The 27,135-nt window shown below is 32.5% G+C and overlaps 1 protein-coding gene across 4 annotated transcripts in view; it reads right to left on the bottom strand.

The window, feature by feature from the left end:
- LOC127724480 (spondin-1-like) overlaps positions 1-27,135 on the bottom strand; it is an 81,717-nt gene that overhangs the window by 30,492 nt on the left and 24,090 nt on the right. For all 4 annotated transcript variants that reach the window (XM_052231460.1, XM_052231458.1, XM_052231461.1 and 1 more), the window contains exons 2-3: positions 14,935-15,038; positions 8,298-8,434 (exon numbers count right to left, since the gene is read on the bottom strand). In XM_052231460.1, coding sequence (XP_052087420.1) covers positions 8,298-8,434; positions 14,935-15,038 — 241 coding nt within the window. The remainder of the gene's footprint in view (positions 1-8,297; positions 8,435-14,934; positions 15,039-27,135) is intronic.

Here is a 27,135-nt window from a genome sequence, read left to right as displayed (position 1 = left end):
TGAATGAAAATAAACAATTGATTCCAGACTATACAACCATATGTATAGCTTTTTGTGAATTGTATATTTAGAATTTAAGATAAATGCAAGTGTTGTATCTGTAATCTAAATCAGATTGTATTCAGTCATCGTGTACTTTAGAGCTGTACTGTTATAAAAACGCATAGATGTTGAAAAAAATCTTCAAATAGTTACAGACACAATGTAAAAATGTGCGTTTTTTTTCGGGGGGGGGAGGGGGGGGGGGGGGGGTGTTGATACAAGGGAAGGGTAAGTGTGTGTCCATTTGATAGTCTTGACAATGATTTTGTGTGCATAGTTGAGAGTCTTGATATACGTGAACGTATGATTCTTTTCTGCGTTTTCCCTTTTTACTGTATGATTTTACACATAACTGTTTTTGAAAGTGGATAATCTCAAAATTATTGATCATGCTTCGCTGCACGTAAGCCATGTGTGAAGTGACGACGCCGCTTTTCCAGATTGTCGGAAAGTACAGTGTAGATTAAAAAAAAAAACGAAATATTTCAGTTTTCAAAGGCATGTCTGAGTATAAGTGATATGTATTTATTAATAATAAATTCATGTCATTCTAATTACATTTAATGCTGTATAAATGGTTATCGATCGTCATTAAGACGCCATATATTATATTGATAAATCGATAATTTCTTTTTTTCAAACTTTTAAATATATAAATTTGTTTGATGAAAGTATAATTCCAAATTCCCTCACTAATGTAAAAGCTTACGCTTGACATATGCACAGTTTAAATTTTATGTCATAGCTTTCTGATACTTTTTTTTATATGTTTGGTATTGCAGTAACTTAATTAACCAAACATAAGTATTATATAGCTTTGTACTTTGATGGTTTTAAAAATAACATAAATGTCAGCATTAATGTCAAATTTTACAAAGAAAAGACCACCATAGCGACCAAAAAATAAAATGTCAAAAGTAAAATACAAATTCTGCTCAATCCGGTGTCAGGGGCCGTCTCGAAATTGCAACTAGACGTAGGTCTTGCTGTGAGTCTTGAAAAGTTAAAAAAAAAAAAAGAGCAGCATCAAAAGGAGAAGGCCCGGTAAGACCCCTTTTCAGCCCCAAAATATAGCATTTTAAAATATGTTAAAAATGTAAACTTTTAGCTATTTATTGGAAAGTAGAATACTTTTGTTACATAAATATGGGCTGTTTTTGACAATACAATTCACTATCAGGAACTAGCATCATTAAAGGTAAATCCAGAAAAGCGCTTCGGACGCATGAAATTCATAACGTGTTGTTTTCATTTTTTAATTCATGCAAAATTACTGTAATCTTCACAATTTTAGTATTTGTGCTAATTTTTAAACGGTTTTTCTCTGAAATGGAAGTGGCCGCACTTGTGTTCAGTCTTAATATTCAAATATATGTTGTAGTTGATGATAATACATAACATATATAAAGGTTGAGACTAAACACAAATGCGGCCACTCCATTTTAGACAAACAATCATCTAAAAAGTGATGTTTTGTAGCATATTTAAGAGATTCTTCATATTTAAGCTTGATTTTGAGCGTCTTTAATGACCAAACGAGTTCCAATCTTGTACAAAAACTAATTAAACTGACTAAAGTAGACACTTAAGTGTTTAAAAAATGTCAAAAATCTTCCATCAGATGTACTTCAAAGTTTAGGCCAAAGTTAGCCCTTACCGGACCTTCTCCTTTGGGGGGTTATGTCAAGTGTCTGTAAATATTTTGCGTCATGAACTATCCTGACACACCATTTATATAACTGCTTTTCCATCAAATACTTAAGGAAAACCACCTGGACATCTGACTGGTTTTTCGCTGTTCTCTTATTCAAGAGGCAGCGAGTTAAGACTCCCGCCGGGTCCGATAAGGAGACTTGCTTTCCATGCAATGGACAGTTTTTTAATGGTGCGAGTCTAGTGCGCAGAAAGGAAAGTCGGTAAGACATCAACATAATAAATGTTTACATGACAAGTAAAAGGTTACTAACCTTACAACCTAGATAAATATCGATAAACTCAGACTCCTTTCTTTTCTATTCTATCATAGAGAGATCTATTATTTCAGATGACAACTTTATGATAATCCGCTATATATTGCGGACACCTATAATTTGATATGTTTTTTATTTCATACAAATTGCTAATTAATCTCCTTTGGAGCAGAGGTTATATCTTAAGGGAACGATTTCCATTGCATATGTATCTATTTAGTTCTAAAACTCCAATAAGTCTTCCGGTTAACATTATAGAAGGACTCAAAGTTTAATTATGTTTATTCGTGTCAAGAATTTTTTTCTCGCTATATGAAACGAGTGAGCACAGCATAGTCAACTAAAACTGATTTGTTACTTCCAAACACAAAAGATTACACAATGTCTTAGTTGGTGGCCAAAGGGAACCCTAGTGATACGCAAACGTTAAGTTAAAGATCAGAGTCAACCGCATACATTTCTTTCACTTGAACGAGGTGAAAAATGGGAAATGTCCCTCTAATAATGTATTGCAAAATTTTACAGGTTAAACTATAATATATAAACTTGTCAAGGTAACCGACAAGGTGTATTTATCTACCTGTTAAAACAGGTGTTGGTGAAATATTTGGCTCCATGTCCTGTCGCTTTTAACACGCTGTACTTATCGAGTGTTGCTACTTTTAAGTTTTGTCTAAGTGCAGTTCATGGCCTAACAATAAGTAAACGCATATGTAATCTTTCTTCAGATTTACTGGCGACTAGATTTTAAATGGCAAACTTTGAAACATTTAATATTTGCGGGTTTCTCCTTTATCAGAGTTTTAAAAAAAAGTATTGCGTACCTTAGAACGACTGCTGTCATATTCTTTAAGTTATCAAAACCGTTTTAATCGAAGAAGAGTTCATGAAAATTCCAGCGATGTCGCAATGTAGACTAATAAATCATATACATTTTATTAAATTATCAGAAAATTGCATGTCTGTATAACAATTATGTTCTCGTTTAATATTTTTCGTAAGTCTTGGCACGTTGAAATTAAATAAATGAACTTCGAGTTCTTTCGGGTGCAAATCTGGGTTTCACGTTACATTACTGGTGACATTTCTATAGCTGGAATCAGATTGATCATTTATTTCATTATTTTTTTTCCACATTTTTAGATGTATAGGGTATAAAAACATAACGACGAACAGCATCCATTTAATAGGGATATATATTTACATATATCTCTATGACAACGGTATTATAAACGTGTCAAAATATAACATCAATCTACGACCTTTACTGGGCCTTATCTGTTTTTCTATGGATCCTAATTAATCTACAAGCTTTTCTGTTGTCATTCTCGTAACAGATGTCGCTACATTTTCTTAGCAAGCCTATGTTCTCCACGGAGGAGGTCTCACCCGAATAGCGTATACTAGTAAACTAACTTAAGGTGTCTTGATTTTGACAATACGTGCAAAGTTGGAGCAATTATCGTTTAGTTATAGGAATAAAACACATTTGTACAGCACATACATATGTTCAAAATAAATAAATCAAAATAGGAGATGTGGAATAATTGACTATGAAACAAGCATTACACAAAGACCAAGGGACAATGATATAAACAAAGACAGCCAGGGGCGTAACGATAACTGATTGTTGCCCACTTTATCGTTTCATACTAAGTTCCAAATTTCACCATCATCCGGTTTTGCCAAATATATGCCAGTTATTATAGGATTTAACGCCTTTTTAAAGGAATTTATTGGTGTATAAACTCGACCGATTCACTCACAAACAAATAAAAGTCCGAAGGACTTTTTCGGACTTTTATGATAATTCTTTAAAATTAGAGATAGGGAATATATTTTTCCACACTCGTAACCTCTATCACACGTAAGTTGTATATTTGTGTCATTGAATAGGCCTGGCGTATGAATATATTTGTTGGTTAACGCAAAAAAATGTACTCCATGAAATTTGCTATCTGATAAAAAATAAACTACAAAAACTCTTTTTATCATTCAAACGAATGTTTTTGTGTATTTTTTATTTTAATTTAACGATTAACGTACAGTGAAAATAAAGTGTTATTATCGCCGCCATCTTGTTTACATTCGTTACGAAAAGTAGTTCGGTGAACGTCGTCTATCGAAAAATAAACAACGTCAGGATCAACTACCGGAAGTCCTCTCGACCAATCATATCAACGTTTTCCCTAGTATGCAAATCATAAAAGAATTATTCAATTTTACTTTCCATGATGTATAAAAATAAAATCATTAGAATCATGTTTTGCGAGAAACGTTCAGTTGAGCCGAAATTCTTCTCTGCTGGTTCTTTATAAATCTGTTATCATAGGGTACTGGAAGACTTCGAATTAATATGATTACAAAATTGCAATATCATGCTTACTAAATTAGTATGCTTATTGACTAGGGCGTTTCAATATACATACTAAGTTGACACTTATTTAAATGCAGATTTTCACAGCAGGAATTCAAACTTCGGCTCTATTTTTGTGTCTAATTACAGAAATCCTAACGGTTTGCTGTTGTGATTCAGTGTAAGCGTGACGAAGGCATCAAAAGACGTCACTTCCTCCCAAGCAATATTATTGTACGTAAACGTAGCGTTAAATTTGAAATATTCCAACCTGGTACGTCCTTAGAATAGCAAAAGGAGTTCATGTGTGATGATATAGTTTATGAGTCTTTATGAAACAAAATTGGAATCTTAAAAATATTTGGCTTCATTTGCATATATATTATTCTAAGCCGACCACGTTTGAAAACTCTTATTTCATTGGTCTATTTCCAATTAATGTTGCATGTGAAGCATTCCTGAAAGATTTATTGAATATAAATTAAAAAAAATCGGTTTCTATTGACAGAAAATTGAAATCTAAAGAAATAATGTTGCATTCGTTTGTAACATAATGCAAGCCTACCGCAATTTTGATTTTACACTTTATTTGAAATTCATGAAATTTAGAGAAATTAGAAAAAGATACTTAAAAATAAGACATTATTATGGCCAAAAAAACGACTATCCTTTCGGGTATAACTGTGCCGACAGCACTTGCCAAATCATACCCGTTCTAACCAGAAAACATTGAAAAACATACCCTATTCTAAACAGAAATATTGAAAACATACCCTGTTCTAGACACGCTCAGAAAATGTATACCCTGTTCTAGACACGCTCAGAAAATGTATACCTTGTTCTAGACAGAGACCTATATGTTCTAGACTAGTTCAGAAATATATACCCTGTCACCAAACAATTCATTAATGTAAGAAAAAACATACTTGTGTCAATTTCCCGTAGACAAATACTTTGTTTAAAAAAAGACCCTTTTCTCACCAGCAGGGCATGAAAAAGCAACCCTGTTCTAACCAGCAGGGTATGAAAAAGCAACCCTGTTCTAACCAGCAGGGCATGAAAAAGCGACCCTGTTCTAACCAGCAGGACATTAAAAAGGGATCCTGTTCTCACCAGCAGGGCATGAAAAAGCAACCCTGTTCTCATAAGCAGGGCATGAAAAAGCGACCCTGTTCTAACCAGCAGGACATTAAAAAGGGACCCTGTTCTAACCAGCAGGCCATGAAAAATCGACCCTGTTTTGCGGCACACTCATACCACTAAAATATAGGAAGTAACCCCCCCCCCCCCGGGAGACTGTGCAACACGAACTGAAATTATCTCAGGTGATCTGGAAGGGTAAATAAAGGCAAGCAAGTTGATCTCCACATGTCATCAGATAGCACCTGTCTTGTTCCTTATGGAAAGTACACATTCGGTGAAAAGTCTCATTCGGCGTTGCACAATCAAGAAAAGGGGGACGGGATTGTTGCATCAATTAAAAGGTTGTTAAAGAGTTTTATAAAAAAAAAAACTATCCTCTCTGAAAAGCTTATTATCTCAAAACAACAAAAAAGACCTTTTCTTTTCAACTCTATAAACAGTTGATTTGTGTTTATTTATCTACTTAGTTTAGGCTGCACGGCAACGTAATTGAAACCATCATAGAAAGAAACATGAATGTAATATTTGTTTTGCATTGACGAGCAAAGTGATGAATGCGTAAGCCAAACTTGCACTTTCAACAGTTTCTATGATGCTTCTTACTAATTAGTGAAAAAAGGAAGCTTTCGGGTTTTTTCCCCTAAATTTTAAAACCATCATCAAAGACAATGTCCAACTTGTAGGATAATCATCTAATTACTCTGTCATAATAAACAAACGTGTTTCATGTATAAAATTAAAGACTAAACAGTGTGTGATATGGTTCGGCGATGACGAATAACTCGACTGCAAATGAAGCAAAATACAAAGTGTTACATACATATCAACGACGACGTCAGTTGAAATACCTACTATAAGATTGAAAATTAAGTTTCTTTTACAATATATTTGTAGATCTAACATTGTATTTAACAGTTTTACCGAGATTATTTGCCATCGTGCCGTTAAATAATCACTTGTTTGTTTGATGAAAAATACAATATAAATTAGGAATTCAATTGCATAGAAAACAATGAAAGGAAAAATGGGAAAAGATCAGTAACAATGTGCGCTAAGTAATTGACAGGACTGGTGACTAATTGCAATGTTCCGAAATATGACAAAAAATAGGCTATGCAAAATATTTCAGCTCAAATCTTCAGTTGTATTTTTATTTTCTTGAAAATTCAAAAACTATACAAAAAAACAATATTTTTGAATATAAAAAGAAATTTGGTTTTGCCAATGAGGCAACAATCCAATGCGACAAATAATTGTAAAAGATATTTGTATCTCTTGTTTACCAACTTGCAATGTCTTATATGTAACGAGTAAATGGTACACTTCATATGAAAATAAGAAGATGTGGTATGATTGTCAATGAGACAACTCTCCACCAGAGCCCACTAAATGACATGCATTTCTGGTGATGATTCTAGAGAATCATAAACTGTTTATGGCAATAGTGCAATATAGTCCCTGCTATGGAGTGCTGCATTTTACTGGAAATATTTCGGGAAACACGTTGCATTTTACCTTCAATCGTAGTTTCTGAGAAAGACTAATTTTACCACGAAAGGGTCTAATCAGACAGACGGAATATAAAAATGTGATGAATCATGGTCATATCGTCGTGTTTTAGCTAAACCGGAAACGAGACATCAATAATAACATAAAGTTTTAATGAATTATGTGAAAACGTAAAAATAATTTTTAAAGTTGAAAATGACCTATATGATCTTTGATTAATGTAACGGACTACTTTTAAGTCATGGGTTCCAGTGGCGAATTACATATCACAATTTTGTACTTTTAAAACTGTTTATCATGCCGTGCTATTTCTATCGTCTGCAATATACCGCCATATCGAATACTCGTTAATGTATGGAAATGTATGTTCACGATGCATAATTTTCAAATAAATTTTCAAGTCTTTTGTGCTACTGATATAAAAGAAGTCAAAATGTGGGTATAAATTTGACTGATACCAATTTATCAAGTTATGAGATGTAATTCCGTACGCGTGTTGAAATGTATTTGTTTTGTTTTTTTACAAAAAAAAGTAAAGAAATAACGAAATATATATATGGAATGATTATACAGATTTATTTGTACTAAATTACTACAAATAGTCTCAGATTTTATGAAACTTTTCTTTCTTAGTATATTTATCATTGAAACTCAAAACATTATTTACTTCTGTTTCAATATTTGATATATCCACACACGCCTAGTTATATTATATTTTCCATTTTGCAATTCAGAGTATTTTCCTTTCTTAAATTGAAAAAAACAATTCTAAGTGCAATTGGATTGGATGTCAATAAAATGGTACATTAAAGGGCGTAAATACCACGAAAGACCCAAAAGAGAATGCAACAATCATCTTTATTCAACTATTTTCAACCTTCGTTGCAGTACAATTACGTTATGTATTTACGGAAATTATAAAATCAAATGTACCATCGAAGTTAGCCCATGTCTAAGACTTCGGCTAATGAGCTTATCCTCCGGATGATTTAGGATCAGGAATAGGCACTGGCGTGTGTATAAGGCATCTTATTTGAAAATCAAACTGCCAATTTCTATTGCCATATCACACTATAACGACTTAAACAAATTTTACACCAGTTAACGTAAACTAAGAAGAAGTAGATATCATACATCGAGGTTTTTTTTATTTTCCTTCACTGCAATCCTGTTAAAAAAACTAAACTGGCAACACATTTAGACAATGACACATATATTTTGAAATTATTCGACTTTTTTTAATTCATTTAAATTTCACTATAGAACAACAGACATACCTGAATTCTACACATCCGGCACCTTTTTCTGGTGCCTGCCATTTGAATTCTAATCCCTTCTTACGCATGAGGTAGTGATGGGTGATAACTGTATGGTCACAATCTGAGTCAGTTTTCACTTGAGATTCCCAAGAAATCTGAAATTAAAAAGGACAAAATAAATTTAAATTCCGGAAGGATAAAGTCAAATACAAATATAATGATTGTGGGTTGCTTAGCGTCAAGTTGCAAATATGTCATGCATGTTCAGGACGAAAAAAAACATACGATTAGTTGATAAATCTTTTGTACACAAATACATGTATTTGAGTCCTACATGATCTACTGTGGAGAGCAATTTCTAGGCACAATAACATTGAAACGTTTGAAATGGTTCTTCTAACTATGGCAAAAGTATATGGCATCAATGGCTTGCTTAATTTCACAAGGATATATACTGCACGTTTGCAGGTCATTGGAATAAATATGGGTATGGTCTATAAAAATAGGTGTTTCTCTCGCCTAAATTTTAAGTCCATATCTTTAACTTATTTTCAGACACCAGGGTAGCTGCGAAACTATTCGCCTAAGCAGTCGAGCAAGACTTACTTCACAGACGAGTTGCTGTAATGATAAGCTAAGGTAAAGAACAAATACAGAGCACGTTGTGTATATAAACTGTATTGGGGTATGGCTCTCGACTGAGGTATGGGCCAATCAGAACGTTCATAACATTTATATTATATCAATGAATAAATGGTTTTGTCTTTTCTCCAAATGTTGTCCATCGGGAGAAGCAAACAAAGTCAGAAAAGAAGAGTTTAGATGGCATCTAAAAACCATTTAAGAACAAAAATTAAAACTGAAACTGAGTTCTATAAAATATCCCAATAGTAGCATGCAATCGGCGAGTTATTTTTAATTTAAATAGCTAGAAATTATGAAGGAATTTGAATAAATCGATTCGCTTATAGAATTAAAGTTTAAAGATACCTAGGGGACAATGGAAAAAAAGAAGAAAATATTCAACACCATAGCCAAAAAGAAAAAAACGTTAAAAAGACAATCAATAAAATTGAGAATAGAAATGGGGAATGTGTCAAAGAGACAACAACCCGACCATAGAGCAGACAACAGCCGAAGGCCACCAATGGGTCTTCAATGCAGCGGGAAACTCTCGCACCAGGAGGCGTCCTTCAGCTACCCCTGAACAAATATGTATACTAGTTCAGTGATAATGGACGTCATACTAAACTCCAAATTATACACAAGAAACTAAAATTAAAAATGATACAAGACTAACAAAGGCCAGAGGCTCCTGACTTGGGACAGGCGCAAAAATGCGGCGGGGTTAAACATGTTTTTTGAGACCTCAACCCTCCCCCTATACCTCTAGCCAATGTAGAAAAAACAAACGTACAAAGTACGCACAGTAAAACTCAGTTTAAGAGAAGTCCGAGTCCGATGTCAGAATAGGAAACAAAAGAAAATAAACAAAATGACAATAATACATAAATAACAACAGACTACTAGCAGTTACTGACATGCCAGCTCCAGACCTCAATTAAACTGATTGAAAGATTATGTCTTGGTCATATGAATATCAGGCACAATCCCTCCTGTAAGTCTACAAATTACTACGCAGAATAGTAAAAATGTGTCGGAAAGAATGAATGCCATCTATTCAGACATCTATACAGTTTATATTTCCTCCGAATATTGCAAAGGTAATATATAACCTCATAGGACTTACTATTAATTACCCCCAAAGTAAATGTTTTAATCACTGCTAGAAAGCGATGTGAAATGCAACTCCAGGAGTCACGTGCATGAATTTCTTTTGTCATAGCAACACGCGCAATTTATATTGTAAATGCATATAACTGCACATATATGTTTGAGTGATATAATCGTAAAAAAATATCTAATATCATGAAAGAAATAACACTTGACAATAAGTATTATGATAAATAATAAAGGGTGTATGTTTCAGAAACAGATTCCACTTTAAACTGGGCATATCAAAGGAGACGCTTTAGAAATGATTTCCAAGTTAATAAGTGCTGCATCATTTGCATTGTTAAAATAAAACTTGTGTAGATACAATGACACTTCCTTCCATATATTATTTCTGGTATGTAATTGACAGGCGTTCTTTTCGATCTCGAAACAATCGAATAAATTAATAAATGAATCAGAAATTTGTTGTTTTTTTCCAGATTTTCAATAAAAATTTTTTAAATGGAATTAAATGAATGATTGTTATTGTTTGCTTACTGTCAAATTTCAAATACTTCATGCATATTCAGGGTAAGAACAATTAATTGTATAGGTAGTTCGAGTGGGTCGAAAAATACGACGGCAAGTTGCTTTCGGTAATGTTACAATCGAGGAAAAACAGATGGATTACGACAAGAAAGATGTATATGCTCAATACGTTAGAATGTTGCTACACAGAAATGGAGAGTTCACAATGAGAAATTAAAATCATTTATTGTGTCGTTAAGTTTAGTTCGCAACCGACCCTTATTGTCAATTTCTAGCTGTGAGTTAAGACATGAAGCATACTTTAACTGTATGTATGATATCCTTTATGGGAGATATGCAGCCAGCATAGTAACCAAGCATGCCATCTAAGAGAAAGGTCTTCAACTTGTAAAGGAACCTGAATATAATGGCTAATGACAGTTACTTAAGAAGCTCCGGTTGATGATTGATTTATGATTGAGTGTTGTTGTTTAACGCCACTTTCATCACTATTGGATTTATCATGGAGGTCAAAGTGGTTGGTGGAGGAAGTTGGAGTGCCCGGAGAGAACAACCGACTTTTGGCAGGAAAAGCTCCTGTAAGAAGTTTGCCTCATAGAAATAAATAACTACGTCGGAAAGCAGAGGGTCACATTGGTTCTCATAAACGTAACATATATGTTTTCAATAAAACAAGCTATCCTATAATGATGTCATTTTTAGTTAACTTTTGTGTAAATCTGAGGTATTTATCCCTTCCTAAAACAAAATAAAGTTCGACTTATTCTATCAATCCGTTTTTACGTTTAGAATGAGGAAACTTGTGAAAAGTATGGAGACGTCAAATGTATTTTTTTATAATATTGCACAAGGAGGGGGACTTTATAATAGGTGAACAATAGTGATTTTCAGTCAGGATATTCTTTTTTTAATTTTTTTTTTATCTTTTGTTAGAACATGTTGATTGCTAGAGTAGGTTGCGTTGCATCACGCAGTTGCATCTTAAAGACCAAGAACACCAAAAATAGTTTGAAGGGATAGCTGCATATGATAAATTATTCAAGACTACTTGTACTACATTGAAAATATTTCAACAATGTTCTTGCTTGAAGATGATGAGTAAAATGATTTATCTATATAAATCGAAATAATATAATAGCTTATTCTGAACTTATCAACCCTCTTTAAGTAAATCACTTCGAATAAAGTGCCTCTTTTATAAGATTATTCTATTACTTGACGGCGAAGGCAGTCGTTTCCTAGATTGTCTTCCCATTTAACGCTTTGATTTGGTGCATTAACGAAGGGAACATTAATAACATTGTCACCTAGGAAACACTTTTAACACAGACACTTCTCTCAAAAAGACGTAATAAGAAAGAACTATTTCATCAAAGCTATGATCACAATTGTTGTGTCAGCTTGGAACTCTTCAATCTGTTCCTTTAAACGGTTTCTTATGCCATTAATTCTTATTTCATAACATTTCTAGGAGCTATTAGTAGAGATTTTGTCTTTATTTAAGATTTTGTTAATGCACGGGCGGGGACATTCGTTTAGTATACTTCTTTATCACTTAAATTACAAGTTTGCAAAGTGTTGTTCTTACAACAGTGTCGGCAACACTGCTAGTTGCATTAGTCCAGTAGTCAGTGCTACGGCACTGACATGATCTATTACGTTTCTTAAATTTTCCTTTGATAAATCAAGAAATTGCTAAGAAAGTAAGGTTCCAACTCTCAAAGGTAAAGTTGACTTTAGATGACTGGTTATTCTGTTTAGGACTTTTTGGCCAAGTAGCACCTCAAGTACTTCTACATACGTGGCTTCCATTTTTTTAACGTTCTTGATGAGGGTAAATCCAGAAAAAAGGCGCTTCGGACGCACCTAATTTACATTGTGTTATTCTTATTTTTTTAATCAGATCCTTTGTAGTGTACTTAAGTATATACATTTGTGTACCGTGTCAAATTTTACCTTTAATACGTGTCACTTGTTAAGAAGGAACTGTTTACCCTTCTAGAGCACCCTGTTTTCGCTCAATTTATAATTCGACCTTCGTCCATGCGCGGTAATTGTTTAAGAAATGTACTTTCGTCCACCGCAATTCTCAAAGAAAGTTTTAGGTTAATACTAATGCTCAGTATTCTGAACACAGAAACAAATGACGCTGAGATTGCCAATGTGAAAGAAGAGATTTCAATTTTCTCATCGGGAACTTTCCAATTATGTGTAGCAACATCTCAGCAGTGTCTGCATTTGGAGAATATATCTCCAAGTTGAAACGATATGCAAGGTTTTGCTCATTGTCGAAGGTCGTACGGTGACCTATATTTGATTTCATCTACGTCATTTGGTATCTGGTGGATGACTGTCAATAGCATTATCTATTTTCTAGTTTTTATAATAACTAAATGAGATATCGTTAATATAAATAAGAAGATGTGGTATGAGTCCCAATGAGACAACTCTCCATCCAAGTCACAATGTATAATAAACAGCTGCGCCATGAGCGCATGATACGCCCGTCGTCTTGTGTGTGAATTTTTATGCAATAATCATAAATAGTTTCTGACATACGGCCTGACATGCGAAAACCCCCTTTTTTTACAAAAAACTTAATATCTCTAAAATAAAATTTTGAATCAAAACCAAAAAGTATACAGATCTTAAGATTAATATAACTAAAAAGTGTGTAAAATTTTAAGCAATAATCATAAATCGTTTTTGAGATACGGCGCGACATGTCAAAAAAAAAAACCTCCCCCTTTTTTAACAAAATACTCAATATCTCTAAAATGAAATTTTGAATCATCACCAAAAAGTATACAGATCTTACGATTAATATAACTAAGAAGTGTGTAAAGTTTTAAGCAATAATCATAAACTGTTTTTGAGATACGGCGCGACATGTGAAAAAAAAACACACACCTGTTTTAGTTACTAAGTCCCGTTACTCAAAAAGTTTTAATCTTATTTTCACCAAAAAGTATACAGATCGTTTGACCATCATAAGAAACAACTATGTTAAGTTTCATGAAATTTGGATAAGTCGTTCTCAAGTTACGGTGCGACATGTTTACGCCGGACAGACAGACGGACAGACGGATAGACGGACAGACGACATTTGTATACCATAATACGTCCCGTCAAAATTTTGACGGGCGTATAAAATAACCAATTATAGGTCAAAGTAAGGCCTTCAACACGGAGCCTTGGCTCACACCGAACAGCAAGCTATAAAGAGCACCAAAATGACTAGCGTATAACAATTCAAACAGGAAAACCAACGGTCTAATCTATATAAAAAAACGAGAAACGAGAAACACTTAAGAACCACATCAACAAACGACAACCACTGGAACAGGTTCCTGACCGTCTATAACTCAATATTGATTACTAGTATGCCTCTTTTTTTTCAATTGTAAGACTAATTATTAATTTTGATTTGATTTTATAGTGTAATAATTGTCATAAATTAATCATTTCACAGTCGAGTTAATTAATTAGATGTTAAGATGTCACAGTATTACAAGAACTGTCAAAATTAATCATTACTTTATACCACAATTGATTTTGACAAAATAACAGCTTCCGGGCAGTGTGTACCGTACTAGGATTTGGTGTGGTCGTAAATTATGTATGGTACACTAATATTGACAATCATATCTTATAAATAGACATTTATTGTTATAAAATGATACTAATTTGTTTATTAAGACATAACAATGTTGTCAAAAACAACACTCTGGTTGTTTTTATTGAATAATCCTGTTTTGGTAGTAGTTGTCACTAAAGAAAATAACATTCCTTTGGTCGCAAAAGCTTCCCTAACACAGCAACTTTGAAATAAATCAACAAAGGGATTTGGACTTTTATAAATCATAAAGCATGTAGTTTTTAAAAGAAAAGGTTACATTCCTTTTGTCACAAAAATATTCAGCCACCTTGCTTTTCAAAAAAGCAACAAGGAGATTTATACTTTGAAAAATACAAAACGCCTATTAATCCCAAAGTTTATAGTAAATCTAACTATGTAAATTGACTTTCACGTCATTAAAGGGATACGTTCCTTTGACATTAATTAATATAGCTTAAATGGACAACATTAAATCTTTGTATTAGTCGTGCGTTTTAAGATACCATTAAAGTGCATATTCAATTATAGAGCAAGGCGTACAGGGAGAAGAAAACAGACAACACTGGTCGATGACAACAAAAAAGAAAAGAAACGACAGTTCATAAAACACTAAATTGAAGGAGTTTCTATATTTTTGTTATTTAAGGATCGACCGATTTTCAATCAAAGCTCGATTTGGAGCTTTCCTGGTGATACCTAATCTTGAATGTATTTTCGATTTTCATATGGTACCATAGATGCCTGTTACCCATCATAAGAATAGAGTCTTACCTTAGGTGCTCCTAACGTTATCTTCTCGTCTTTGGCCCCTTTTGGTACTACTACTAACATCAAACCCATTAACATTTGGTCATCGTAACTTCCATTAATTTTCACTAAAAATAAAAAAAATATCCGTTCTTATTCTGCATACTGATAAATTGCATTCAGTAGTTTTATTAAAAGTGCTCTTACAATTTTTATACTTGAAGATTTGTGTTTCTTTTTATATAAAGGAAACACGTCTCTTCTATTCTGATAGAACTTGTGTTGTTTCACGATAGTTTTTATATCCTTTTTTCATGCAACATAAGTTGCCTCCCGACATTTGTAATAAGGTTGGTCATGTTAAAGTTTCCACACATACTTATACGAGGAAAAGTGCTTTTTGTAGAACTATAACAGTTATAAAGTGTATGCCTTTGAGAAAAGATATGACAAGAGATGCATAGGAAATCACAAACAATAAATTACACTTTTAAAATCGGAGCACCGCCGATTCTAAGACCGAATAAGTTTAACATTTCAACAAAGTGAATACTGAGTACTGAGTGCTGCGTAGTATAACAGTTGAGTTCTAAGTATAATTAGGGTGTTAACAAATATATCCAAAATTGTTACACAAACTCATAAAAAATATTGAAAATTGTCAAAAATTGTTACACAAGCTAATTTCGCATGCATATCTTATTCAAATACAGTTCTAAGCTACAGATATAAATTTTATTATGGAACCACTCCTATATTAAAAATCATCACGGAGACAAATCTAGCCCACACACAAATACATTTTACATTTTTAAGTTTCGTGTAGACGAATAACAAACAAAGAGAACATTTACGGATGATACTTGTAACAAAACGTTAAACCGAATTCATGTAACAACAACGAAATGATATGGGTGTACATCTTCATCATATCTTATGAATGAGGTGAGATTTTAAACGATTAAAAAATTAAAATGAAAGTGATTTTTAATGAAACTCGTGTTGTCACATTAATAAATGTATAAAATTACGTGTAAATATGCTACAAGTTACATCTTTTTATTCGGTCACATTACTGTAGGTCTTGTGCCTAAAACGAGCGAAGTTAGAATATAGGAAGACACAATTAGAAAAACATACTTTCAAGTTTTTTTCAACACACTATTACTTACATTAATAGCATGTTTGAACGCAAACATTGCGTAATCTGATATTTCGTTATAATGCTTGAATTGCATATTAAGAAAATAGTTTATATATTTGAGAGTTTTGTTTTTGTAAATAATCTTGTAAATATAAAACGGATCTTTTAATAAAGGTCTTTAATGTCAAAGTATCTATTCTGACCAAAATTAATGAATTGCGCATGCAATGACGTTAAGTGAACTACAGACAATAGGAAGAAAATACCGAATGTAAAGATTTTAAAAGAAAATGAGAAAACGAAATTAAGGGAACAATAACCGAATAAGGCAAAACAATTGAAAAATAAAAACATATAAGAAAAGACAAACTGCATTTGAAATTTCAGAGGCGGATTTAGGGGGTGCAAGGCCCTCATTATGGAGCCATATTTATAATTAATCTAGACTTTTTACCCATTCCATTAAAACTTTGTCTATTTTGGGGGCACGCCCACCCCTTTTCAAAATCCAGGATCCGCATCTGAATTATTACATGATAAACGATCGCTATGACTTTAGGTAATCGTTCTCAAAGTGAAATTAAACTACCATTCTCGCGGTTAAATCGGTTTCCGAATTATCTGTGAAACTATTAGACATCAAAAACCTTATCAAACTTACTTGGGAAACAAATAGCGAAAAAAGCGAAACATTTTCTAAACTGTTTTCTGATAATATAATTTCAATTGTATTTTTAAACGCATTGTATACTAACAAAAAATATTCTTGACGGGCAATTGTCAATTCACATATGAAAGTTAAATCATTCTACAAATTCGTTCCGTTTCATTAATCAAATATCTGTTGTTGTCGTTCATCATCAAATATATTAGAAAGGAATTTGTGTAAACTTAATTTTCTCCTCATAACACGCTCTTCACTTTCTGATGGTACATGTCATTAAGCATCAAGAGCCTGTTACTGAAACTTCTTCATGAATAAAACAGATATAGCTTATAAAAAAAACAGAAGTTTATCTAGTGTGTTACATGAAAAATATAATATATAAAAGTTTTATATGAATGAAAATATTTTTAACAGTAGGAAATAAGGGAACTACCATTTGATTTTTAGTGGGGGGCTAGGATGAAAAATTGTGTCCTGCCTTTTTTTTAGTTGTAATCTCTGTCCTGCCTTTTTATTTTTCACTCTATTCGGTCCTGTCAATTTTTATTAGTTTATCCAGACTTTTTTTTACATAAATTGTCATCCTGCCTTTTTTTTTTGCAAAGTTGCTCATCCTGCCTTTTTTTTACTCAAAACTCCTGTCCTGTCTTTTTTTTTCAAATTTAGCCTAGCCCCCTCCCCCCCCCCCCCCCCCCTTTTCCCTCTCTCTCTCCTGCCTTTTTATTTTTCACTCTATTCGGTCCTGTCTTTTTTTTATTAGTTTATCCTGACTTTTGTTTACATAAATTGTCATCCTGCCTTTTTTTTGCAAGATTTCTCATCCTGCCTTTTTTTTTTACTCAAAATTCCTGTCCTGTCTTTTTTTTCAAATTTCATCCTAGCCCCTATTAAACTAATAAAAAATAGACAGGACCGAATAGAGTGAAAAATAAAAAGGCAGGACAGAGATTACAACTTAAAAAAAAGGCAGGACACAATTTTTCATCCTAGCCCCCCCCCCCCCCCCCCCCTATTAAAATCAAATGTTAGCTGTATATCATTACTATTACTGTTCCGAGGTTTTAGGGACCCGGAAAATTCGTTGAGCCCTATTTAAAATGCGTATTATTAAGTCAAGTTATATATCCTTTGCGGTGTCCTCTACTGTTTATTTTCAATTAGTAAAATAAGTAAAAATTCAATGCCAATACGTCAAGACATAACACTGACGTTACAAAGAAGAACATCAATGTCCTCTTTGTTAAGCCGTATCACAGTATTTCCTGAGATATCGTCACATGTAATCAACCCCATATGACTTATTTTTCAATTCAAACTATATGAAATACAGCGAAAACCTGACATTATGCCATACTGTAACTGGGTTTCCTTTTAATCTGGTAAAATTCACCGAAAGGAAACATACATCCACTTCATTTGAACTTTGGTGGATAGTTGCCTCATTGGCAATCATACCACATCTCTTTGTTTTTATATATTTTTAAAGACATTATAGCTGTAATAGTCATCTCGACTCTTATATGCGATCACTGGAGTATCTTTTTGACCTTCACTTACAGGAAGTGTTGTCGTTACGTACAAACAACTAACGCTCCATTTAATAATTTAAGTATAAGAAGTACTCCATATCTAAAATATAAATCTGTGCTTATGTCTTACTCAAAGCCAAAGTTTTGATAAAATGTGAACAATTCATTACGCTGTCTGGTTTCACTTAATTTTTCAAATTTAATTGCTTTTATATTTCGACGAACATATTTTATGTAATATATATCTTAACTGAATAGCGCATCATTTGAAATTCATTATTTATCAACTCTAAGTGAATAATTTGCAATGAAATTTAAAAAGTCTTTGAAGAATGAGAGATGTGTTGTATTTCGATTTAATCATTTAAAAATACATTAAAAAACTAATAATATTTATATGCTCAGGGTTAAATATTTATTATATTCAAGACTGACGTTTTTGAGAATATAAATCAAACGAAACATTATCAATATATAGTTATATGAACTTTTGCATGAAAACATTTTAAACTAATATAATTCATGTGAATGTCTTACTCTAATAAATGTACTTATGATATATTAATTGATTACGATGTAAAAGAGGTATCGAAGTGCATTCTCTTTTGGTGTATTTTCCCATAGATTTTCGTCAACTTTATAGTAGCAGGAAATCTAGGTCTTCGCGGTGATTTGAATAGTTCATAATATACCTAACAAGAAGAAATAGAAGACCCTTATCGTCGACTTAATGATACTTTCTGCTTTATTTATCGATAACCGCTACATTCAGTTACGGAATCATTTTGGGCTTTATAATTATAAAATTTCAAATCGACCATTTTGAAACTGTCCTCTTATCTTAAATCTTCGCAACAATGCGTCCTATGCAGTTAATTACGAGCGCGATTCGAACAAACTTTAAAGGATCCATATATAGCATGCTCGTAGCTACAAAATTTAACTAATATACGATTTCTGGCTATGCCTCGTTGCTTCGTGGTCCTATGAATAATGCATAAAAAACATTAAGTAAAGCAATTGATTTGCTTGGTCAGGAATTCATTTCGAATTAGTTTATTAAAGTTGTCTCCGATATATCTATAGAAAAAGACAGGTTAATGGGATAAAATTTCAAAATATTTGGAAATGCTTTCGTCAACTTTATAGTAGCAGGAAATCTAGGTCTTCGCGGTGATTTGAATAGTTCATAATATACCTAACAAGAAGAAATAGAAGACCCTTATCGTCGACTTAATGGTACTTTCTGCTTTATTTATCGATAACCGCTACATTCAGTTACGGAATCATTTTGGGCTTAGAGAGCCTCCCCTCTTTTTTTTATGGGAATATATTCAAATTAATGTTGGACAATGTAAAACATCATAACGTAAAAAGCACAGGTTAAGTTGTTTTACCACCATACTGTTTTAATGTTAGTTTTATTTATGGAAATATTTTGTAATGAGACCATATTCGTACTTTTATTGGTACTATTAAATTTATATTTACAATACTGTCATTATAAAATAGGCATGTTACGATATATAGTTGACTATACTAAAACAAATCAACAAAAATCTGTCTCAAGTTTCTATGTTCAAAACAAGTGTTATCAAAACATATCGTTCTATAAAAATAATTTACGACGCGTGTCAATACAATAAAATAACTAGGGTTCTTTGTAGTCGTCTATATGGGTGAAAACCTGATTGTGGTCTTCAGACAGCACTTCACAATGAACATATTATGTCCTCGTGGTCTGGGTGACCCGTGATAAATCCTTTAGTGTGTGTACAGTGTAAATCTTATATAATTATATATTGTCTAAATATAGAATTCAAAATGTCATTTCGTAATCTGATTTTGTTTTTTTCTGTTTTAAATACGCTGCTATAATTTAAGAAAATGGTTTACTGAACTTCACCAAGGGGTATAGTCATATGTTAAAGATGAAGTCCTATGTTAGGACAATTAACTGATAAAATGCTAACCGAAACCGTTAACTGTTACTGTTGGTGTAAACTGGAGTATGTTCTCAATTATGGAAAATAATGATTATGTCACTAGATGGTTAACGATTATGAAGATCATCAGCTAAGGTTTCAACTCCACGCTCAGGCAAAGTTGACCTTAAATGGATTTGGTCTTTTAAGGCCCTTTTTGGTCATACCGTATAGGTCTTCAACTGTTTCGGTTCGTATACACCCTTGGCTTTCAAATATTCGGCTTTGAACGTTCCTAATAGGGGAAAATCAAGAAAAGCGCTTCGGACGCTTCGGACACATGAAATTTATAATGTGTTGTTTTCATTTTTCTATGAATCAAACTTTGTTTATCTTTAAATTCTGTTAGTCAAACTACTTCTATCGTCTAGTATACTGATTTTTTTTCAAAACTAACGATTCGTTTTAGTCGTAAGCCTTTTTTGTGATAGGTAGACATAAAACCCATGTCTCTCATGATTTAATTAATGTTTATAAAGCATGGATACAAACTTTGAATAAGTGAGAGGCCCCAATGGGTAGTGAAGGTCGTTAAACACCCCCGTAGTAGACTAAGAGTACAATGTTGATATGTTTAATCATAATGATCCTCAACTAGATTTTAAAACTTTAAATTTTACACGTAAACATATCTTCTTTAACTTGAACACATGCAAGTGTTTCAACAATGTTTTAGAAACATCACTTTCTTCATGACATGATTATTTCGTTGTATTTCTTAATCAGATTGTTGTCTCACGTACAAATAAGCACCTAAAATCCTTTCTTGTGTACTTTTAAACCAATCAAGCTAATTGGTAAATCAGTCAGTTTAGTTTTCGTTGTACCTATCAATCTTTATAGTACAAATGTTCCAGATTAGAAATAGCGCGACCAAAAAAACGCGAGATCGAATCGATTATATATATTTTGTTAGATTCCTTAACAGCTACGCCTATAATAAAACAAAATTTCATACTTTTAAAAATCGATTTGTTTTTATTTGTTGAAAGACACGAATAAAATGTAGTACGAAGTATTCAGAAATAAAAGAACTAATTGATTTAATTGCTCGAATTAAAGCAAAACCGCTGTGTTTACATATTTGAACATCTATTTTTACATCATTTTGTTTAAATATGCGTATTCTCATCATTAAGCGTTTTTTTTAAACAAACAACTAGGACAAAGTTTAGTATTAATTGAGTCATTAAAATTTTTCCTTCTTTCTCCGTAGCATTTCACAAGTAGTCTACAAGTGCAGCGTGCCGATCTCAAAGAAATTCCTTCAAATTGCCGTGAAAATCAAATGATAAACGTTGAAAATAAATTGTTCTAGACGTATGTTTGCTTTCCTGTATAAATTGTGCATTGTTAAAGTGACTCGGTGAAAATAAAAGAATGTATTCGGATCAAACAGAAGTATCATGTCTCGCAAATATCTGATAATCCCTCTAAATATGGGACGAAGAAGTGAAAGATATCGTTTCCCCCGCAGAATATTTCAGTCCTAATCTGGTCCAGTTTTTTTGTGACACTTCTATGAGTGTGTGAACGGGGTACCTCATCTGACAATCAACGGTAAATAGTTTATAAAAAAAAGCGTAAACGATAAATATATTAGTGCGTTTGACGCTAACGGTAGCTCAAAAATAGCATGTGATCACCTTCGATAAAATCAGAAGGTTCATTTTACCGCAACGGTAGCGAAACGGGGGGCGCTTGACGTTTCACGATGCAGACCTTTTCCACCCTCTTCTTTACCTGCATATCAGTTATAAATTGAATGTATGACTAAATGATAAAAGGTTTCGTCTTGAAAGATTTACAACTGATGACATTATTTGAAATCGTAGTTTTATTATTTACATAGGTTGTATGTTTCTTGTCGATTATAGATCACAATTTTTTGTTTATTATATCTAGTGATGTATTTTTATAGAAATTATATAATTTCTAAAAGTTATGATTTACTCATCTTTTCAGAAACACGATGATATGTTCAGAGTACTTTGTAAGCGTAAAAGGTATAATTATAAAATACTTTCAAAGAGCTGGGTTGCAAAGTACACATTAAATTGACGTAAGTTTGACAGAAGTCAGCTAAGTACGACTCCTAAATTAGAAGGTATGATGAGGCCATTTTCTTTGTCCATTGAATTCGAAAATCATTTAGTGGTATATATCAATCAAATAGCATTTATAAAAATATGGAGATGTAGTATGATTGACAATGATTGACAATGAGACAGCTACCCATCATATCCAAAGTGACGTTGATGTAAACAATAAACAAAAACCATACTGTATAGTCGCCTATGTAAAAGGCCCCGACATGAAAAAAATGTGTTCGATATCCTAAACGAGAAAACGACAAAACAATACCCGAAAAAAACAAACACGACAGGCTTCATCAAACGTCAACCACTGAATGTAATGCTATACTGAATTGGGGCAGGCACATAAAGAATGGGTTTGATAATTAATACTTCAAAACGATATCAGAAATAGACATTTTAAACAATCAAAATTCTCTTTTAAGTTATTATTGAGTTATTTTTAATACTCAAACATGAAAATATATTTTTTCTTTAAGTGGTGCTAGTTTCAACTTTTCTCCATAAAGTATGCCCTAAACAGAACAAACAAATTGCGATATGCCATGTAAATTTATGAGATAATATATAAATATTTCTCAATCTATTTTCATTCAATTAATTTTTAAGTGTCAGTCTCGAATCATGACAATTATCGAAAATTATAAAAAAAAAATCTAAGCATGTTTGTATTATTCAACACATAAATATACATCTGCAGAAAATGACATTTTCTCAAAAACGATAACAACTTTGATATAAGTAAATATAATTATGTTCCACATTTGGATCCGACACCGCGATTCTTTGTATAACAAAACTCAATTTCATTTTCGAGAGGTCACACCCAATTTATATTTAATCAAATAATTATAAGTTATGTTTTGTATAATTCAGTGCAACTGCGTGCAAAATACAATCTGTTGTGGTTATAACTGATAATTATAGGCACACAGCCGGTTATAGATATGAACAAGTTTCGGTGAGTTCTTGGGCATTCTCGGTTGGTTTTTGGGATAATCCACTCACGTTCAGACGGAAAACAATTCTTATGTTTTTCTAGGTTAAAGTGACCTTTTCATAGAAAATTCGAGGAAGAAATGGTTCGTTTAGGTCGAAGGCAATGAACATGTTAATCTCGATGTAAACTCTGACCTTTTCATCAGTATGTATATTTGCAAAAACATCCTTTGGCGTGATAAAAAAGATATGGGTTGTGCTGGTCATTTCCTAGTATCTAATAATGTTGTTCCAATTGTATAGTTACTGTTCAGATCTACCAGAATACACATAAAACTGTAGGCAACTGTATTCATAGTATGTGATATTTGTCACTGGACGTTAAACAGGGTTTATTGACATGCTTATGAGAAAGTGAAAAAAAACGTTAGAAGAATGACGACAGCTGGTCATTCTTACTCTATGATCCTTGATTCTAAAAGTACCCCAAATCCCACTTGACATTCCTTTTACTTGATATAATAGACTGGTTTTCATGTCTTATGTAATAAGATTATTTTTTTAAATAAAGGTTTTTACAAAGGAATTCCGTGATATCGGATTAGACTGTCCTGTTTTCTAACCATACGGTTAATTAATTTCGCGTGATCAGCGTCAAGCGTTAAGAACAATCACACACCTGACTACCAGTTCATTAAATCTGAAGTAATTTGGATTTAATCTTTTTTTAATCTGTCTTAATACCAGTCGAATACCACGTATTACACCTGGCGAAGGACGTTATTATCGACAGCAATATAATCCAAAGGAACGGGCAGTGAAAATTCACAAAATAACAAAGAATAATTATAATAACGTTTAATTCGATATAATACTTTAATACTGATCCAGTGCGTGCATGTCATTGGTTAATGTGGACATCATGCTATTAGTATACTTTAATGTACATTATAATATATACTTTTACTGGTATTTTTACTCGAAGTCTCGGTTAAATTTATTCAAAATTTAACTACACACGGGCGATTTAAAGCTTGACAGATTGTGAATTGGTGAAGAAAATGTGTGTTGCCCTTTTGATGTTTTTTGTTGGTTTCATTTGATTATTTAGGTTGTTGTCTTACTGACATTTTAGAATATGCGTGATCAGCTTACAAACGTATTCTTTACAAATAAAACAGTCATTGCCAATTGGTCTTAAACAGTAGTAAATAAATCATGAAAGCTATTATAATTATAACGCCCTACGCAAGTCCCGAGGTTCCTCTACATAAGACTCGTTATTGGCGCTCGAATCAAAACATGCAATTGAGAGGCCAAATCAAATGCCAAATCAAATACGAAGTTGAAGAGCATTAAAAACCGATAACTCCGAAAAGTTATGCCAAACACAGCTAAGGCAAACTATGACGGGTTCCTAGAAAAACCTTAATGTCTTGAATATAATTAATTGATTTATAAACAGAAAATTTACAGAACTGAACCTCTCAGTAATATTCGATGTCAGCACACAATTGTTGACTACTGGGCTTTAGATACCCTCAGCGACGAAAGTATGTAGTTTCATGGATCCAGTGGTTGTATAAACTCATCTAAGATATCCGGCTTATAATAACACAGTCAATAAAAGAATGGTTTTTACATACACATAGTAAACAATAGTCCTTTTTGTAGTAATACAATCATCCCATCATTTCTGTTTTATAAACAGAAAAACAGTCATTGCTAAAGTGTTCTTAATGAGCAGTAACACAATCAGTTAAAAAATTCTATAAAACCGGCATAGCATTTATTGAAACAAATTCACAACTGTGATATAAAACATTGCTGTACTGTTTTATCTATAAGCTCATCATAGATACTAGGCAGAAAATTGTGTACGCCAAACGCGCGTTTCGTCTACAAAAGACTCAGTGACGCTCGAAAAAGTTAAAAGATAAAATAAAGTACGAAGTTGAAGAGCATTGAGTGCCCAAAATTCCGAAAGGTTTTTCAAAATACAGCAAAAATCCTTGTCAATTCATTTAGGTCTTCTGATGTTTGCGTTCAACACAAAACAAAGATTTCCAAGAAGAGAAGATGTAAAATAAGAAGATGATTGTATTTACTTGTAAACCTCCTTGCTGGTATACAAGAATAACGTCGCTAACAAAGACCCACTTGCAAGTACAACTTCTTTTAATAAGAGAAAAAAGATCAAAAAGAAACTTAGAATAACTCTACTATTCATTTTATTCTTGAAATTATCATAAAGCAGTTTTTGTGCATATCTTGCAACATCGCTGGTCGTTTTGTATAACAACTATTTTAGACGTAGCAAAGTCATGTGTATTGTGTCATGAACTAATAACATAGTGTACTGCTGAGAAGTGTTTTGGAATGCTAATAACAGAATAACTTTGTTTGAAGTGTAAATGTTAAATTTTTCTTTTCAGCTGTTAATAATAAAGGGTGTGGTGGAAAAAAATTGTGGTAAACCTTATAATTATGAATATATTTATCTAGATGATATGTAATATTTACATAAGGAACAAGGCCATATAAAAGTCAATACAAAGATTCTATATTTTCAAATGCAATTATTTATTTTGAAAATCCACATTATGCAATAATGGACCGCTTGCTGGTAGTAGTTTTAAAATTTGTTATGCACCACATAAACTTTACATTGCAATTGCCACATACTTTATACATATTAAAACATTAATTCATTTGCTTACAGTGGGTTTTATTATGCTCCTTATTTGTCTTTCACAGTTTTTGTTTATCCCAAATGGTTGTACCGCCTTCTGTTTAAAAAAGGTTCGCTCAATTTTCACTTTAAGCTTTTGTTATATGTACTCTTACATTGACACCATGTTGACCCTCTAAGAATCTTGTATTAATATTGTTTATTCATATAAACATATACATAGACTTCTTACTGTATACTTATATATGCTGATATATCATTTCCATAAATAAACAATGCATAATATCGTTGATAGAATGTGTGCCTCTTTTAATAAGATGTTCTTTCAGCACGGTCTAAATATAGTTTAATTTTAGTACAAAACGTTTTTTTTTTTCATAACAGAAATGAAAAGTTAAGGTATCCCATTCTCATAAACGCTGAAATAGCAAATAACGAATAAGATTGAGCATAAGGATATAGCATAAATAAACTTCTTTCCCGTTTTAAATTCTGAAAATTTGTTTAGTCCTCCTTAGGAATATGTTTAGCCTTTTTATTAAGCGTTGGGATTATGCTATATGAGGGTCTGGATTGGGTTAACAGAATAGAGAATAATGGGCATACAATGCAGTATAAATGGCAAAAAAATAAAGAACAGAGAATAATTGGGTGCGAAAATATTAAGAATGGAGAATAATGGGCAAAATGTATAAAGAATAAAGAAAAATGGCTAAAACAATAAAAAAAAAAAAACAATTAACGAATACAGAATTGAAGGATCCCCCCCTTTCCTATCCAGACCCTCCTATATAATATGGAAAGTATATTAAAGATACGAAAGTTTTGAAAGACACAATTAGATTCTCGTTGATTTGAAATTTGCTTGAGAAAATAGGTGCAAAGGCATTTACTCCTTAATGCAAATATACGGGCAGCTATGCGTAAACTCCCATGGTTTTATCATTTTCAGCTTGAAGGGCAGATAATATCGTACCCTACGACAACTGATCGATTCGTTCTCCAATTACAGACTTTTTTGTTGATAAAAGATTAGTGTCATATAACTTAAGTTTGTAAATATAATTTAATATTAACTCTTGTGTATTTATAATTCGTTTACATGAGAAGGATAGGACGGGTCGTCTTGACTTGTGTCTTCGATAAAAGAAAACATTCTTGCGAACAACTTCT

The sequence above is a fragment of the Mytilus californianus genome, unplaced genomic scaffold (genome assembly GCF_021869535.1).
Source record: "Mytilus californianus isolate M0D057914Y unplaced genomic scaffold, xbMytCali1.0.p SCAF_14, whole genome shotgun sequence".
Classification (NCBI taxonomy): Eukaryota; Metazoa; Mollusca; class Bivalvia; order Mytilida; family Mytilidae; genus Mytilus; species Mytilus californianus.
Note: the sequence above shows the minus strand (reverse complement) of the source record. Positions and strands in the feature narration are given on the sequence as shown.